Raw genomic sequence first — 19,230 nt, forward strand, 5'->3', positions numbered from 1 at the left:
AATTAAATAATCTAGAAAAATGGGTAACTGGGCTGAATAGACACTTCTCAGAAAAAGTACAAGTGGCCAATAAATATATTAAAAATGTTCAAGAACATTAGCAATCAGGGAAATGCAAATCAAAATTACCCCGAGATTCCATCTAACCCCAATTAGAATGGCAAGCATCAAGAATACAAGCAATGCCGGGCATGGTGGCGCACGCTTGTAATCCCCACACTTGGGAGGCAGAGACAGGAGGATTGTGCAGGATCAAAGTCAGCAGCGCTGGCTTAAGAGACCCTGTTTCCAAAAATTAAAAAATAGGTCTGGGAGTGTAGCCCAGAGGTAGAAGGGCTTCCAGGAACCCCAGTACCACCACCAAAAAAAAAAAAAAAAAATACAAACAATAATATGCTGGCTAGGATTTGGGAAAACAGAAACTCTTATACACTGTTAGTGGGACTGCCAATCAGTACAACCACTGTGGGGATCAGTGTAAAGGTTCCTCAAAAGATGAGAAAGGGAACCACTAGCCGGGCATGGTGGCGCACGCTTGTAATCCCCGCGCTTGGGAGGCTGAGACAGGAGGATCGCACAGGTTTGAAGCCAGCCTCAGCTACTTAGCGAGGCTCTCAGCAACTTAGACCCTGTTTCCAAATAAAATATTAAAAAATAGATCTGGGAGTATAGCCTAGAGGTAGAAAGCCTCTGGGTTCCACCCCCAGTACCACAAAAAAAAAAAAAAGAAAGAAAGAAAGAAAGAAAGAGAGAAAGAAAGAAAGGGAGAAAGAAAGAAAGAGAAATGGAACCACTATATGACTCAGCTATATCACTTCTCAGTATCTTTCCAAAAGAATTAAAGTCAGACTACCATAGTGATACATGCATATTCGTGTTTACAGCAGCACAATCCACAACAGCCAAAGTGTGGAACCAAGTTAGGTGTCTGTCAACTGATGAATGGATAACAAAAATGTGCTGTATACATACAATGGAATTTTACTGAGCCATAAAGAACAAAATTGTCATTTCCAAGAAGAGGGATCGAATTAGAGATTGTGCTAAGTGAAATCAGCCAGTCTCAGAAAATCAAAGGCCAAATGTTTTCTCTCATATGTGGAAGCTAGAGAGAAAAGAGGAAAAAAAAAAGAAAAAAGAAACTTGAGATAATTGAGGAGAGAGACTAGTGGACTCGTGGAAGGGGCTGGGAGAGGGACATGGGGAGGGGAAAGGAATCGGCTCAAACAATGCTCTGCCCACATAAGAAGGTCTCACTGCCACTCTCACTAACATGTACAGGGAGGTGGTGGGGAGAGGAGGGGCGTCCAGAGATCATCACACCAGTGCTGTGTGCATGCATGTTTTTTTTTTTATCACATTGAATCTCAGTGTGATGTATAATTATAATATACCAATACAAGGAGATTAAAAGAAACAAATAGAAAGCTAATAGACATTATAAACTTAAATGAAACCAAAAGTAAAAATGAAACCAAAAGTAAAATGTTCTAAGCATTCCAAGTAAAAATCAGAAATGGTCCCGCAAATGACACAATTCTGTCCACCTTTAAGGCTTGAGTGGAACCCCACTCAAGGAACCCCGTTGTGTGTATAAACCACAATTTCTGTATCTATTCGTCTGCTGATGGATGCCTAGGCTCATTTGTAGGAAAATAGACGGAGCTAGAGAATATTATGCTAAGTCTGAGAAAGTCAAGGGTTGGATATGAGGAAGTGAAAGACAAAACAGGACACAAAAGGCACCTTACATAAATGAAGAGAGAGACCACTAGGACAGTGGGAGGGGATTGGGGTGGGAGGTAGGGAGGGGAAAAGGAAGGCTGAAGAAGGAAGCAGCTCAAGTACCGCCATGCCCACCTAAAAGGCCGTCACCCCCTGCCTCACTGACGTGCAGGGAGAGGGGAGTGAGGGGCCGGGAGAAGGGGCACACCAAGAGATATGTGGGTTTATGGCACTTTGACTCTCACCAGGGTGTGTAATTACTATGCACCCATAAAATTATTAAGAAAGCAAAAAAAAAAAAAGTCAAACAAAGAATTACCACGAGGATGACAGGACCGTGTATTTAAAATATTATAACATTAAACACTATTACAGTATTGTTATAACTAGAACTGATACAAGAATAAACAGACACTGGAGGAAATAGAGCAAAAGTCTAGGAACAGATCCTTAACTTCATAAAAATTTAGTATATGCAAATCTGGCATTTGGAAGATTCCACAAGGACAACTGATTAACTATAACTGGTTAGATTTCCCATATCAAATAATAAATCAAAATAAATTCCAAAGGTATTAAGGCAAAACAATAAAACTAAAAAGAAGCAAGAGAAAACACAGAGGAATATTTGTTTGATCAGCATAAAAGCAAAGGTGAAACTATAAAAGAAAACATTGATAGATTTGATATCATGGGAAATTTAAATTTTCTGACATTAAAATCTACTCTGAAGAAAATTAAATGGAAAATGAAAAACTGGTGGGGAAAGCTTTTTACAGCACATAATCGAGATAAGAGGTTTTTTATTGTATATAATATATAGCTTATAATATTATGGAGTTTTGCTAAGTAAGTAAGAAAACAAGTGCTAATTGAAAAATCAACACAAAATCACAAACAAAAATAACGCATGACCCAATAAACACATTATAAAGAGGTTTCCACATCACTAGTAATAAAAAAAGAAAATTAGAAAATGAGATATCATTTTCACTTTTCAAATTGATGGGGCTTCTGGTTTTTTAATTAACTAGTTTTGTAAGAATAAAGCATGTTCTCTTCAAAGAACAAAGTAAGCAAGATCTTTCTAGAGGGCATCTGACAATCTAGATAAAAAGCCTTAATGACTTCACATATCCTTTAACTGCCCATTTTGCTTCTAAATATTTTAAGGTAGGAGGCAGAGATGTGTGTAAAGATATATGTATAAATTATTGAATTACTACCCGTAGGAGTAAGAAAGTGGGAACCATCTAAAGGGACTCTGAAGAGAATTCATCACATAAATCTCAAATATCGGTGAGAGACTACTAAGCAGCACTTAACAATCTTATTATAAAAGAAAAATAATGGCAGAGAAAAGTTCACAGTGACTATTTCAGCAAAATCATGCATATTGTTTTATTCAATAAAATATGGAAAAGATTAAGTCTAAGCAGATATAAAGACTAGAAAGAAATAAACTGTATCTTATCAGTGGGTCTTCTGGGGTGGTTTTTATCTAAACTCTCTCTTATGATTATTTTATTTCACCTTTAGATTTTCCACAATGAGAATGTAACCTGCAGATGACTAGGAAAAAAGGTTTGGTCTGAACATGTCACTGGGAGTGTGCCGAGGCACTCGGGGAGCCCCAAGCCACGTGGGCACTCTCAGGAGCTGGCCGTGTCTAGAGACACCCAGAGGACAACAGGCACGCAGCTGTGCAGTCCCCCCACCCCGGGGCCACGCGGTGCTTACAGGGCCTCGTCCCTAGAAGCCAGCCCGTGACCCCCCAGCTGGCCGCACGACCCTGGGTACCTGTGTGGGAGCCCGAGAGGGAGCTGAGGAGCCGAGCGTGCTGGCTGTGGCCGTCGTGTACCTCCACCACGTCGTTGAGGGCCGTGTGGAAGAAGGCGAACTGGCCAAATACCACTGTGGAGGAGACAGTGCGGAGGGAGAGCTGAGTGTGGACGGGCGGGCATGCTGGGGCACACAGAGGGCTCAGGGGTCGGTGAGCCGGGGCCGAAAGAGGATACCCCAGGGGAGCCAACAAGTTCCAACAACCAACATCTGGACACTGGCACAGGGAGCTGGGAAAGCCAGGGCTGGCCTTCTCCACGGGACCCAAGACAACAAAGAGGTCTGTGGCCAAGGTCTGGCTGGTGGAGGTGCTATTCCTTTCTAGGTATCAGCTGCAGCAGCTGCTCAAGGCCTAGCAATAGTTTTGGTAATACCCCCATTCTCCTGTGATCTCAGGACCCTGCATGCTCTCTTTTTCCTTCTTCAAAGATCCAGCTGAGCCCCTGGATACAGAGTGTCCCACATGGAAGAAAGGGGGTGGGAGTAGCAAGGTACTCCTGGGGAGAAGCAAGGAAATATCTCCACTTCATTTTACCCAAGAGGGAAGAGGACATTTATTAAGCACCTGCTGGATGTTAGGTAGCACTCTTGCCATGTGCACCATCTTCTTCTTTAACCATGACTTTTTCAGAGGCTGAGAGAGATCCCCGAGGCTGCTCAGCAATTTTTTTTTTTTTTTTTTGTGGAAGTGGGGATGCAACCCAGGGGCATTCTACCTTCGAGCTACACCCCCAGCCCTATTTTTGGTTCTTTATTTTGAAACAGGGTCTCACTGAGTTGCAAAGGGCTTCAATAAGTAGCTGAGGCAGGCTGCACATCGGTATCCTCCCGTCTCAGCCTCCCAAATACTGGGATTATAAGTGTGTGCCACCATGCCCGGTTTCACTGAGCTATTTAAAGGCAGGGGGCTGAAACACCATGGGCCATATTCCTCTTGAGTTCCCACTCAGATCAGGCCAAAAGCCCTGCCATTCGATGGCTAGTCAGGCTGCCAGCCCTCTCCTCTCAGCCAGTCACTGATGGAGGGACAGGGGTCACTCCCAGGCTAGAGTGGGCACAGCTCCCACTGAGATATCTGCCAGCCCCCTGTTCATTCTGTCTGTTCCCGTCTCCAGCTGGCTTGGAGGACCGAGGGCGGGAGCCAGGGTAGATCCTTCTCTACTTTGGCTCAGAGCCTTGAGCATGTAGGAAGTAGGAGGTAAGTGCCTGTGTGTGTTTTGTGTTCATTGTGTGTGCATTCATGTTGTACAGGTATGTTGCGCGCGCGCATGTGCGCGCGCGTGTGTGTGTGTGTGTGTGTGTGTGTGTGTATTGGGGCTGAAAGGGAATGACTAAGTCTACGGGGTCGCCTGCCTGATGAGACAATGTTTGTTGTGCTGAGTTCAGCAGAGGGGAAAGAGTGGGGGACATTCTGTCCTCTGGCAGTGGGTGCTGAGTTAGGGCTGGTGGCAGGCACCTCCCTGCAGTGGTGACTAGGACATGCAGGTCTCCTGCTCTCACAAAATGTGCAATTCTAGGTGGACGAGAGGCAGAGGATTGTAGTTTCCAAACAGCCTCAGCTACTTATGAGGCCCTTTGAAATTCAGTGAGACCTTGTTTCGAAATAAAGAATAAAAAATAGGAGCCGGGCGTGGTGGCGCATGCTTGTAATCCCAGCATTCGGGAGGCTGAGACAGGAGGATCCGGGTTCATGACCAGCCTCAGCTACTTAGTGAGGCCCTCTGCAACTTAGTGAGATCCTGTTTCAAAATAAAGAATAAAAAATAGGTCTGGGGGTGTAGCTCAGAGATATAGAATGCTCTGGAGTTCCATCCCCAGTACCGCAAAAAAAAAAAAAAAAAAAAAAAAAAAATAGGGCTGGGGTGTAGCTCAGAGGTAAAATGCCCCTGGGTTTCATCTCCAGTACCACAAAAGCAAAACAAAACAAAACAAACAAACCCCCCCAAACCCAAAATGTACATTTTTGTGGGGCCAACCCTTCACTCCCAAACAATTAAGCAAGATTAACAAAATGATTTCAGAGGGTCAAGTTTCTGGGGTAATGGAATAGAATGATAGGGTAAGGCAGGCCACTTTACACTGGGGATTACAGAAAGATCTCCAAGATCATGTGGAAGCAGGCAGCGAAACTGGGGGACAAGTGGTCCAGATTCAGAGGGGAAGATCTCCCCCTAATCCCCAGCTCAGGGCTTGGCCTCCCTGGCAAGAAGATGCATGGGGCAGATTGCTACTCTTCTCCTAGAACCAGTGCCCATTAGCTTGCTGCTGTAGCAGGAGTGGGCGCACAGGTGTCCAGAGCTTTGAGTGAAGGCAAGGCTGGGAGTTGATAGAGCAGGAGCACGTTTCTCCTGTCTTGGTGGCCCAGGGACCCTGCAGAGCATGTGGTTCCATCAGATGCTCACTAGATACTTGCAGAGTCACTCAAGCATTGGGACTGCTCCAGGCTCGCCCTATCTTGGGGAATAAGCTGCCAGCAGTCTGCAGGCCCCTCTTCTCTTCTCCCAGATGGTCAGGGGACCTGACCGTCACCATCAACTATTTTGAAGCAGTTAGTAGTCTTCCTACAAAGAGGAGGTCCAGGGAGAAATCATCCAGGCCAGTCACCCAGCTGCCCTTCAGGATCTCATGTGAAGGTCCCCACTGCCAATCAGGTGATGGTCCTGGTTTCTGCTGCCTGGATCTCTTGAGATCCAGAAGTTTCTCTGTCTTCTTAGGTCAAGGGGATTCTTCTCACATTTTTCTTGTTTCTCCTACCAATAGATGCTGGACCAGGCTCCGTGTCTCAGATGGGAACCCAGAATGATGTGGCTTCCAATCCCTCACCTGTGCTTTCAAGCCCAGCTCCATCCATCTCTCCTTTCCATCCTGCTCCTGGACCACAGGCTGCACCAGGAGCCTCGGTCCTTCATCAGCCTTGTATCCTATGGCCTCATCACACCCTTTCTTCTTCCAGTGTCAGGAGTTCGTCCTACAGGGTGTTTCTAAGGATTGACACTAGCTGTCCACCCTGGGGGTGCTCTGTCCATTCTAACGGGGAAGTGGATAATTGGGAAGAGCCCGAGGGAGGAGCTGGCCATTTTGGAATAAATGGGGTAAGAGTCAGGAAACATAAAAGCAAATGAATGAAACCCATACCATAGTCCTTGGGGACGGTGACAAAATATAAGCAGGTCTGTCCGCTGGTGTAGTTCTGGGGGTAATTGGGCGACAAAACCACTCCATCTGAACCCACGTACTGTCCTCCACAGGGAGCTGAAAGAAAAACCAGAGAAGGGGCCAGGTGACCTTGTGGACCTCTCATTAGCTGTACACTCCACCTTCTTCTCCCAGCCTGCCCCAGGTGGGCGGCTAAGAGCAAGAAGATGGGGAAATCCGAGGACACTGTCCTGCCCATGGACATCCATCCCTGGCCTGGTCTGAAACCCACCCTGATGTCATCAAACACCTTCCTGGGCACACGTCAGCCTGTGCCCTCTAATTATTAACAGTGGCATCAGTCCCTAAAGGCGCAGCCTTGGGATGTACATCAGGATCTCTCCTGCTTACACTTGGGGCCCAGCGATGGTCTGTTGTCCCATTGCAGATGTGTACCTGGGCAGCTGGTGTCTCATGAGCAGGAGACCAAAGCTTCTACCTTCAGACTAACCTGCCATGAACCACGTGCCCAGCCACCTTCTGTTCCCATCCCTGCTGCCAATTTCCACAGGGGGTGACCTCAGTGCCCACCTCCCTTGCTGACCTAACCAAAGGGGCCGCCATGCTTTTCAACTTGGGTGGTCCTGAGCTCCTGAGGTCCTCGAGAGACACTCACTCCTGCTTTTCTTGCTAGGACCCCAGGCTAATCTAGGCCACTTGGAGTCAGCCTACTCTGTGGCCTTATTTTATCCAGCCAAGCCCTCAGTGATCCACCCAGGTCCCAGAGCAAGCCCTGGCCACCCAGGAGCTCCCTCCTCCTGGGATGCCCTCTGGGGCCATATCTGTCTGCAGCCCTTTGTTGAGCAACTGTCTGAAAGGGGGTGGGACACTGTGGGTTCCCAGGGAGACACACCAGCAGGGACTGGCATGCCTGGTGAATTATGAACCATCCCCAGTCATAGGCAGTTAGATTCCCAGGCCCTGCTTGCAGGAGGCACTGTGTATATGTGTGTGTGTGTGTGTGTGTGTGTGTGTGTGTGTGTGTGGTGTCATGTATGTGATGTGTGTGTGTGTGTTACTGGGGATTGAACCCAGGACATTCTACTTCTGTCTGAGTTATACCCTCAGCCTGAGTTTACTTTTCCATTTTGAAACAGGGTCTCACTAAGTTGCTAAGTATAGTCTTAAAACTATGATCCTCTTGTCTCAGCCTCCCAAGTACTGGGAGTGCAGTGGGGTGCACTGGGTCCTTGGTGTATCCCTCCCTTTCAGAGAGTTGCTCATGGCCTCAACAGAGGGCCGCAGACATGCCCCCAGAGAGCACCCCGGGAGGAGGGAGCCCGGGGTTGTCTGGGGTTGCTCTGGGGCTGGGGGGCTCACCAAGTGAGTGAGCAGGTACACCAAGGCCTGGTGTACACCACCATGCTTGGATGCAAGAAGCTCCTCTGGGGACCATGTTTCACTCCCCCCCTCTCCAGCTGGCCGCCCACCGCAGGCCCTCAGACCCATCCCCAGCACCTGTGCAGACTGGCCGTGGGTTGTTCCACACGGGCTTCCCCTCGGGCCCCAGGACGCAGCTCAGGGTGGAGGAGCCCTCAACCTCGTAGCCTCCGTGGCAGTAGTAGGTAATGGAAGAGCCCAGCTTCAGGTCGGACCCCACTCGTGTGCCGTTCTTGATGGAACCGGGGTCAAAACAGGACTCGCGTGGGTTTTCTAGAAAAAGACACACACACACACACACACACACACACACACACACACACAGCTCATTAGCAGCATTTCTCTGGGGCCTCAGGGTTGTTGATTCTATCCCCCCACCCCCTCTTTTCTCTCTCTTTGCATTACTGGAGATAGAACCCAGAAGCATTCAACCTCTGAGCTACACCCTCTGCCCTATTTTTTATTCTTTATTATATATTCTTTATTATATATTCTTTATATTTATTTATTCTTTATTTTTATTTATTTATATTTATTTATTTTATTTATATTCTTTATATTTATTTATTCTTTATTATATTTATTTAAATTCTTTATTATATATTCTTTATTATATATTTTATTCTTTATTATAAGTTGCAGAGGGTCTCACTGAGTAGCTGAGGCTGTCCGCGAACCGGGATCCTCTGGACTCAGCCTCCTGAATGCTGGGATCACAGACATGCACCACCATACCCGGCATTGATCCTATCCTCTTTAAGTCTAGAAACTTCTCTAAGTTTGGTTAGAAATCTGAGGCTGGAAACCGCATGAAAGCATGAAACATTCCCTCTTCCCCCACATTCCTCCTGTGACCCACAGGAGCTGAACCACAGGAGCGGGAGCTGAACTTTCCAGGCCTCCTCTCACTACCTGCTTCCAGGAGGGAACAAGTATTGCTCTGATGGCTGATCCCCCTCACCCCGCCCTGTGACGCCCCGGCTCATGCCGCGGGGTCTGGAAGGGCTCCTATGGTAAAGCTCAGTGCTCGAGTGCAGTCCAGCCCTCTGCTCCTTGTGACCCTGCAGGTCTCCTCAGCCGGCAGGTGTCCTTGGCTTTTGCCTCCAGTGGGAAAGCAGGTGACAGTTTGCTTTTGGAGACTGCCCTTTCCCTTTCTCTCCATCCACCCTTTGCGGGCACCACTGTGGGCTTGGGATCAATACCTAGATACAGGAGGACGTGGGAATACCCACTCGCATGTCGGGTTTGACTCCCCCAACCAATAAGTCTCTAATACAGTTTTCTAGGGCTTTGCATTGGGTGTGGAGTGCTTGCTGCTCTATTAAAGCCACAATAGTTTTCTGTTGGCCACTGATTCTTAGGTGTCTTCCCAATCAGACATACAGTACATGTGCCTAAGAGCCAACGTGGCTGTCCTCTGCAATGTATTTGACATTGCCGGAGGACTCAGAGTACTAGCTGGGACCTGAATCTCTCAAAGACGCTCTACAGCTTTCACTGCCTCAGCTGGAAACCCCAAGCAGTTCTGAGGAGCCACTGCTCGCTGCCATCATCCATCATGGCTTTCCCTCGGTCCTCCTTGATCACTGATGGTCAAGGGGCCAATCAGCAGGGCTGGGCGGTGCAGGCCGAGGCTGAACAAGCAACTGAACAGCTTGGGCTGGAGTCTTGGTGCCTATGCTATGGCGACAATTGATAGGTGTGGGGATCACGAGGAGGTGCTGACGGCCTTTGCAAAAGGGCTCTGATGTTGGGGGAGGAGGGAGATGGAGCAGAAGGGATCAAAGTTCAGATGTGAATGGCTCAGGAGGAACTTGGCCGAGAGCAGTCCCTGCTACCTGGACACCTTTGGGATGAGTGACACAGGTGGCAGCTGCTGTTTGAAGTTGTCACTTAGCTGCCAATCAGCCTGTGGACTGATGCAACAGGACCCCGAGCGTCAGCAATCCTGTCACATTCGCCCGCTCTTGCATTTCAGCCCTTTTGACCTGCCTGCTCTTTAAGTCTCTACTCATGCATGGAGCAGTCCTGGAGGTGCTCCTGCACCAAGATCAAGCCACCCACTGAGCAAAGGACCCCTCCTGGGGTGCCGCAGTCCATGCACCAGACCTGTTTTCTCTCTAAGCCATGTGGCTCGGGCCAGAATAAAAGTGGCCAGGGTGTGACCTGTATGTAGATCGCAGAGATACGACATACTATCACCGCGTCTTATGTTTCACCTCTCCTTTTTGTAAATGCACAGCTGGTCAAATCTTATTTAAAGTTCAGATAAATCAAGGAACATAGACCCAAGCTCACAGAGCTCATGAGAAGCAGGAGTAGGTGTGGTAACCAAGATCCACCCCACCCCACTTTATCCTTAAATAATGAAATTCAGATATGATTCAGAGCCTCAAGGTACCAGCTAAGCTCTGAATTTCCCAGCCTCCTAGGTGGCTCTGTCGAGTGGTCTGAGACTATTCTGATAGGCAGGCTCCTGTTCGTTTAGAATAGAAGACAAAGTCCTCTCAAGCCTACAAGGTTCCGCACACACTGGACCTCGCAAGCCTCCATTCATCTGTTTGACAACTCTTCTCCAAATACCTTCGCCTCTGTGTGCAGAACACCCCTCCATCTGTGGCCCCTTCTCTCACCTCCTTGAGGACAGCTCAGTGTCTTCTTAGTGACATCCTCCCTAAGCAACTATTTAGCATCGCTACTTAATATTCCTTTCCCTAGCATTTGCCTCCACCCTTCTTGGATGTATTTCCACTACGATCAATATTCTCTTATCTACTATCTATCTACTTTATTTTTCTCTTCCCCTCTGATGGAATGCAGGTTCGGAGGGGAGGGAAGTTTTTCAGCTTTGCCCATGGCTGAACCCCAGTGCCTGGCACACAGTAGGCACTCCTTCACTGTCTTTAATGGATAAATATGGAACTTTCTGAAAAGCTGCAGAAGGGAAGATGGTTTAGTGGAGAGAATGCGCATGGGCCCTTCCTTCCCTCTTTCCTTCCTCCTCCCATCAGTCTAGAACTCAGACACAATGGCTTGATCCCAGTCGCCATCTTGAATCTGATATGTGAATGAAGATGGAATTCATGGACCAGCCTGGTAGAGCAAAAAACCAAAAGTACCCTGGGTGAAGCTTCCTCAGCAGTCCTGCATGCCAATCTCCAGATTCCTTTTCCCTCATTGAGGCAACTGTGTTTTGGGGTAATGCCCATGCTGCATTGGTCCCCAATGGGGTACGCCTGCCCCAGAACTTTAGAGTCACCAGAACATCATTTCTTCCCTTTTCTTCACAGCAAACTTCTATACTGTTCCATGCCATCCTCTCTGAGCAGGCTTCTTAAACTTTGCCTTCTCCTTGGCAGAATCTGTTTTTCTTTCCCTAATTATAGAATGTACCATGTTGTCTTGGTAGGATAGAAAAAGCGTATTTTTTTTCTAGTGGATCCTAAACTCTTGGAGGACACCCATCCTCTCATACCCCCAGCCATCAGCACAGAACCTGGCACCAGGGCTGCCCATACTTGGCACGTCACATAATACAGTGGTGGCTGTATTGTTTGGCTGAAGATGTGGTGGCGGAGAAAATCAACAGCCACATCAGTGAATCCAACTAGAGTCTGTGGTCTATTTACTCACATTTCAGAGGAATATGCGCTTATCATTCCAAGCATTATCACATTAATAATAACGATGAGGATAATGGAAAATGATGCTAGTCCCTGACATACGAATATTACCTATAATTTCCAAAGCTCTTTCCAATTTGTTATCTCATTTCTGTCTCGCGGTACCCTCTGCGGGAGGCAGGGCCAGGTATGCTCATGTTCAGGATACAGATGAGGAATGTGGTGATCGGAGCAGCTAAATGAGTTTTCCAACCCATTCAGCTATTAAGAGAGAGAATTAAGACCAAAATCAGGCTTTCAGTCTGCCAAACCAGAGCTCAGCTGTGGATGATGAGGCGGAATGGCTACAACATGGGTGATGATAATAATAAATAAGAATCCAAGCCCTCCGAAATGGGAAAATGAGAGGAACCAGCTTCTCGCTGGCCCTAGTCGATGAGGTCCATTTCCAAATTTGGTAATTGCAAAAAATACTGAAAACAACAACCCGAACATTTCAACCCACAAGGAATTGGTTTAAAGGGTTGGATTAGAGCCATCCGCTGAAATACCAGCAGCCTTTAAAAAGGATAGCAGAACCCTTTGAATACTGATGTGGGAAGATGCCCAAGAGCTACTGGTGGACAAAAATAAACTAGATTCCAGATTACCACATATGGTGCCATCTTGCTCATACAGAAAAGGGAACCGCGACACCTTGTTTGCTGGCTGCCTGTTTTTGTAAATAAAGTTTTATTGGAACACAGCCACACCCCTTGTTTATACCCTGCTTGCAGCTGTTTTATCTTTACAACAGCAGAGCAGGCAGTGGCAACAGAGCCCATCTGGAACAAAATATTTACTCTCTGGCCCATTATAGAAAAAGCTTTCAAACCCCTGGAATAGAATTTACATGCCCCTGTTATTATATAAAACATTGGTAATGAGATCACAACTGTTTACACTGGTATTTCAAGGTATGGATGTACTAGGGACAAGTTACATTTTCAGAACACATGTTACTTTAAAATGGGCCAAGATAAGCCAGGCGTGGTGGTGCACGCTTGTAATTCCAGCATTTGGGAGGCTGAGACTGGAGGGTTGTGGTTTGCAGACAGCCTCAGCTACTTAGTGAGGCCCTCCGCAGCTTAGTAAGACCCTGTTTCAAAATGAAGAATAAAAAATAGGGCAGGAGGTGTAGCTTGGAGGTCAAATGCTTCTGGGTTCTGTCCCCAGACCTACACACACACACACACACACACACACACACACACACACACAGAATAAAATGAGCCAAGATGAGGACATTTCCATTTTGAACTTCTAAAGGAAGACCTGTGGCAATGTCAGGGAGTGGAGATGGGGTGGGAACAAGGTGTATAAATCTGGCCAGAATTCCCAGGCTCACTGCATTACTCTCAAGGGTTTGAAATAAAAAATACATTTTAGAGCCTTCTGATAAAAGTTGATTCATTTTGGCCTTTCCTGAGTTACTGCAGATTCTCTTACACATGTTTTCGACTCTTCGCTCTGAAGTACTCCCCCCTCCTGCAGAGGGCTTCTACTCAATCTTCAAGGCCCTATCCAAAAGACCCCTGCTCAGCATGGCCTGCATCAGCTACCAACTGAATGGTGTCTCAGTTTTCCTTCTCAGAGTAGCCAGTTCTTTTCTTTCCTAACTTCTTATTCTTCTTACTTTTAGTTTGTCTCCCTATTTGCTGTTCTTCTCATTCACATTTGAAGTACACTGACTGGGGTAGAGACCAGGCCATTTGCACACTGTTGTATTCTCAGTGTCCAGCATAAAGCATGGCATGAAGGAGCAGCTTAGGAATCACTTACTGAATGAGCCAGTGGTGTCACACATGGGTGGGAACGTCCCAGCCTGCCCCTTGTGCAGAGGAGACTACCAGCCATGCTGGCTTAGGAAAATGAAGGTCCTGCCACCCTGCCCTTTCTGCTAATTCACTGGCTAGGAGAAAGACAATCGGCTCCTTGGGACTCTTTTTTCAGTGACTGTATCCAGAAGACAGCATCTCCTCTGATTCCTTCTAGCAAAGGGCAAAGTTGCTCTGAGGATGGACCCCATGGGACACCTTATCTCAGAGCCCCGGCCTAACAGACATTCCACAGGTTACTTGATCGCACTGAGCATCACCTCTTAGCAGGTTTGTCCAGAGAGGGATAAGACACCACAGACACCTAAAACCCACCCTCTTGGCCTAATTCGGTGCGTATCTGCAGGAGAAGCGTCTGTCAATGTGGTTGTCACTAGGATGTGACTCCCCTGGAGGCAAGGCTTGGGTCCCTGTTCCACTTTCAGTCCCCACGTTAGTGTCTGGTACATAGCAAGTGCTCGGTTAATACCTCCTGAGCTGAGTGAATACACGTCAAAATGCCTAATATGCTGTGGTCCCTGATATAGAAGCTGAATCCCATGATGTTTCCCAAGCAGATCTTGAATTAATCCTAAGTCCTCTGGTAGGTCTTTGGGGACCTGGAATTGGAATATAAACTGAGGTGTGTTTCTGAGTTAAGAGTGAGGCAGCCATACCTTCCCTAGAAGAATCAAGAAGCAAGAAAAACCAGCTTGCAGAGAGGAGGACGCAGCAAATACTCAGCAAGACACAGGGAGGAGACAAGCCCTGAACAGCAACGATCGCCCCAGAGTCCCACTCTCTGTCCTGACTCCAAACCCTTGGGATTTATGCTTCTGCCTGTGGGATCTTGTTTCTAAAAACACTATGTTCTGTTCGAGTGAGTTTTTGTTATCCATACTGTGAAAATATAGAGCCCTTTTTAGTTTAATTTGGGTTGGAATGAATTGTTTTCTGTGGTGGTTTGGCTAGGAAATGTCCCCTGAAAAAACACATGTATTGGCAATGCAACACTGTTCAGAGGTGAAACAGCTGAATCAGGAGGGTCCTAAGCTCATCAGGGCTAAGTCCATTGATGAATTAATAATTTGAATCTATTTATTGGGTGGTAACTTAGGCAAGCAGGACAATGAGTGGAGAAGGCATGCCACTGGGGGATGAGGCCTTGGGGATTAGGTCTGTCCCTCCCCACAACCCCCTTGTTTTCTCTCTGATGTTGAGAGTACATGCCCCTGTCCCTCCTTGCACCCTGCTGCCACCACCATTATGCTTTGGAGCTGGCCCTATGGACGGAAACCTCAGCAACTTATGAGCCCCAGTCATTCTTTCCTTCTCTAAGTTGTTATTATCAGGTACTTTGGTCACAGCAACAGTTAAGCTGACTAAAACATTTTCTAATAATACATTCTTTTTGCCTTAGGTTGCTTTGAGTGAGTTTCTGTTTCCTTTATTCTTATGATAAATTACTCACCCCCCCCCTTCTTTTGTTTTTGCTAAAGTTGATCCGAGTGGGTTTTGTGATTTGAAACTGAAACGTCGTTCCCTGAGATTAGAGCAAAGTGTTTCTGTTTCTCATTTGGGAAGTTGGCAGGATATGGAGAAAGGCTCCCGCCCCCTGCCTTGGGTCACAGCAGCTTGCACAGTGCCCAGCCAAGCTGACGATGGCAACATCTCTCCATGTGAGGCTCTTGTGGGCTCTCCTCACCTCCCAGAGAAGGATGCTGGGAGCCACAGCTCCGGGGAGAGTCAGATTATCAGCATTAGCAGAGCTCTGGATCTCTCAAAGACATGGAGACACAGCTGGCTCTGGGTGGGTGAGAGGACCCTTTTCTTCCTGAGGATGTGGACCTGCCTCAGTGCTCTGGACTTCCCTGGGCTGCACCTCTGTCTCTGCTGTTCTATGGACCTGCAGGGTGCAGAGCGTCTGAATTCTTAGCCAGGGGCTGGCAACATATACAGGACACACACACACACACACACACACACACACACACACACACACATTTCCACAAATACTCATGTTATAAATATCCCATGCTCATACATATACATGTGCAAGGCATTATGCTCACACTTTGTCTTCAGCAGGCAGAAAATAAAATGTACTGTGTTTTATGGGTCAGCCCCGGGAATAGGGATTTATATCCTTCTCCCTTCCAAAAAAGGACTCGGCAAAGCAGCCTTGGGATGGAAGACGTGGATCAGGCACTCTGCTGGGTTTGCTGGCAGACCATCACAACGACTCTCTCATCAGCACCACTCTCCTTCCTTATGGAGAAGCTGATGCATAAAAAAGTTAGGCAGCTTGGTTCAGGTCAGTGCAAGCAAGTTTTGGAGCCTACCCCTACGAGATACTGAGCATCAGAGAACATCATCTCCCATGGGTCTGAGAGCAGAGGAGACTCATTCCCAGAATCCAGAGAGGAAGGCAGGGCTCCCTGGGTTTCTCCAGATGGGCTGGCAGACCAGGAAGGAATCCAGGGAGATAGCAGAGAGGCCTAGTGTTAGGAGGTTTTCAGCCTGGGGAGTCAGGCAGCAGCTTGAGGTTCTTAACAGGCATCTCCCTCCTTAAATGCACAGATTTGTATCTTGAACTTTCACAAGAGATCCTAATGAGGTGGTGGGCATGGATCTGTAGGCGGTGCCTCCCTTGTCTCCTTTCATGATCTTTGGCCCTGTTTCAGCCACTTGGCTGGCTCAGATGGCAGCTGGGAAGGTTTTCTCTCTTGGCTGTGTTTTTGACCCAAAGACCCCTCTCTAAATACCATCTCAGGCCAATAGCTGAAGCTGAAAAGAGTGTCACGAGGAAGGAAGGCTCAGAGCAGTGGCTGTTACCCACACTGCAGTGGTGAAGACTGGGAGATGAGGCTATGGCCAGGTCTGCCGGGTGGTTATGAACATAGCCCCTGGGGAGGATGCTGGGGGAATTTCTAACCAATAGCTTATTGTCCCCAAGGAAGGTAAAATGAAGTCAGCTTACAAGGATGAGACTGATAGTAGTGACATTTGGGTGGAATTCTGGAATCTCTGCCACAAAGAAGAACCCAGTGGGGCTGAGTTGGAGGCGGCTCTGGTGGCTGCTAACCCCTGGCTTATATTAGAGGACATCACTCGTAGTGGCTCCCAGTGTCATGTTCGTGCAACTTTTGTAGGATATCTTTGGCCATTTGCGTGTAGGTTTAACACAAAGGATGCACTTTGGCAAGGCTTATGGGCTAGAAGGACCAGGGGCAGGGAAATTGAGGGTACCAATGTGAATAGGAATAGAGAAGAATAGCAAGAAAACTGATCGTGCTGATGCAGCAGTGGGTTGGGAGTGGGTGGAGCAGTGGGGGTCTCAGGCTGGGGCTAAGTCAGACCTTTGGCTAGAATTCCACAATGTCTGCTCATATTTGTCCTGATGGAAAAGGGTTTGGGTTCAGGAGGGTTACTGCGTGGCAGATACCTGGGGGAAGAGAGGTGGCAAGATATCCATCCCCAGGTTAGCTCCTGACCACACCCCCACTCTGGGCAAGAAGCTGCAGGCAAACAGTTGATGTTCTGTGCCCCAAGTATCTTCTAGAGCTGTTTGACAAATAGCAAACGACAGAGAGCTGCAAGGAGTTCAGTGAGAGGATGGACTACAGTAGGCGGGGCGGTGCAGGCAGTGGGCACATGCTGAGTTAGCTCTTAGCATGATTAGCATGATTTGTGAACTCCTATGAGAAATTCCCAGGGGTGGCCAGAAAGATTTAATTAAGGGACACTCTAAAAGGTGGCTGAGGCCCTACATTATGCAAGTGGGAAACATGAGCCAGAAAAAAAAAATTAATTTTAACTGGTAATGTGACCCCATTTTACACACAGGCTGATGAAGCCTGGGCGAACTTGGATTATAATAACAATAACAGAATCTCATGTCTAGAGTATCTGTATTAATACCTTCTGGATATTATACTAATTTATATATGCACATAGTTATTTATCTCTATAATATGTATGTATAAAATATCTTTTAATCCTAACCTTTTTCAATGTAAATCTTGTTACCCTCATGTTGTAGATGATGCTTCAGGAGATAATAACTTGCCAAGCTCACAAATCACACAAGAAATTGAGCTAGGATTTGGGTAATGGGGAATGGGATAATTAAGGAAGAAGTAAAGGTCAAAATGAGAATAATGGAGAAGAAGGAGCTTGGAACTCAGTAGGTACTACTCATTATATCTGGATATCATAGAATGTTTGATTTGTGCCAGGCACCATACCAAGGACTTCAGTGCAGAAGGGCATCGATCTTTACATTTCTACGAGGGGGAAATTTTTCTATCATCTCTTTACAGATGAAGACATGGAGGTATGAGAAGTTAAATACCTGGTATACAGCCACATGAGTCTTAAGTAGGTAAGATGAACTTTCAATCTACTTATTAGATGGTCTGCACTGCTCTTGGCCAGGCAGGGACCACAGCCTGTGGTGATAGGTAAATTTGTATTGCTCTGTGGCCACGCCCATTCCTTTATGTTTTGTTGCTGGTGGCTTTAACAGTAACATGATAGCTGAGTAGCTGTGATTGACAAACCCCCAAATATTTACTATCTTTAGGAGAAAAGAATGGTTGGCTCCAGATTCTCATCCCTTGGTATGGTATGGATAGAGAATGTTCTCTGGAAGAATTCATGCATGCAGGTGGAAAAAAAAATTCAGAGGTAGAAGGATTCTAATCTCATCAATGGACAGATCCATTGATGGAGTATTGAATTTGTTGGGTGGTAAGGGATGCAGGCAAGGAGGTACGGTGTGGCTACCGAGGTCACTGGGGTGTGGCCTTGGGAAATATACATACATACATATGTAATATACAGTATAATATTACATACGTTACATGTATAATATATATTTATGTATTATATAGAGTCCCTCATCCCCTCCCCTTGCTCTCTGCTCTCACCACCCTTCCCTGAGCTCCACATACATGACCTAGTCTAACATGGACTGAGACCTCCAAAATCTCTAGAACTGTAAGCCTCCAAATAACTCTTCCTTCCTCTAAGTTGCTGTCACTGAGAATGCTGACTGAAGCACCCCTCCACTATTCAGCTTACCCAGGGGCTGGCAGTACAGCTAGGCACTCCACCACCAAGCTGTATCCACCACTGAGCTGTATCCCTATCTAGCATTCGCAGGGCCCCGTGTTGGATCCTCAGCACTACTGCCCCAAATAAATAAATAAATGAATTAAAAATAAATAAGTAAAAAATCATGATTGGAAAGTATCATATAAAGTGACCTGTCTATATAACAAGTGCCAGAGCACTGTGAAGGAGTGTTCCTGGGACAGCAGTCCAAGCACTGTAGCCCTAGGGTTAAACAGGCTTTCTGTGGGTGCCTCTGGTTTGAGTGTCCTAGAGGTTGATGTGCTGGACATTCAGCTTCCAGTAAGATGTTGAGGTGGGGCCTAGTGGAAGGTGGTTAGGCCATGGGGGTCCCTGCCTTAGAAGTGATTAAAGTAGTTCTTGTGGAACCCCAGTTATTTTGATTGAGTTGCTATAATAATAGCAAGCCTAGCTTCTTGTCTCAACATGCAATCTCTTCTCTGTGGGCTTCTACCATTGTGATGCCACCTACC

General features: G+C 46.9%; 1 protein-coding gene across 1 annotated transcript in view; it reads right to left on the reverse strand.

Annotated features, from left to right (window-relative positions):
- Nucleotides 1–19,230, reverse strand: part of CSMD2 (CUB and Sushi multiple domains 2) — a gene marked incomplete at both ends in the record, with an annotated part of 613,548 nt that overhangs the window by 120,876 nt on the left and 473,442 nt on the right. The window contains 3 exon segments of the mRNA XM_080690534.1: nt 3,526–3,639; nt 6,703–6,819; nt 8,221–8,415. Of these exon segments, the coding sequence (XP_080546660.1) occupies nt 3,526–3,639; nt 6,703–6,819; nt 8,221–8,415 (426 nt within the window).

Source organism: Muscardinus avellanarius (genome assembly GCF_963383645.1).
Source record: "Muscardinus avellanarius genome assembly, chromosome: 3".
Classification (NCBI taxonomy): domain Eukaryota; kingdom Metazoa; phylum Chordata; class Mammalia; order Rodentia; family Gliridae; genus Muscardinus; species Muscardinus avellanarius.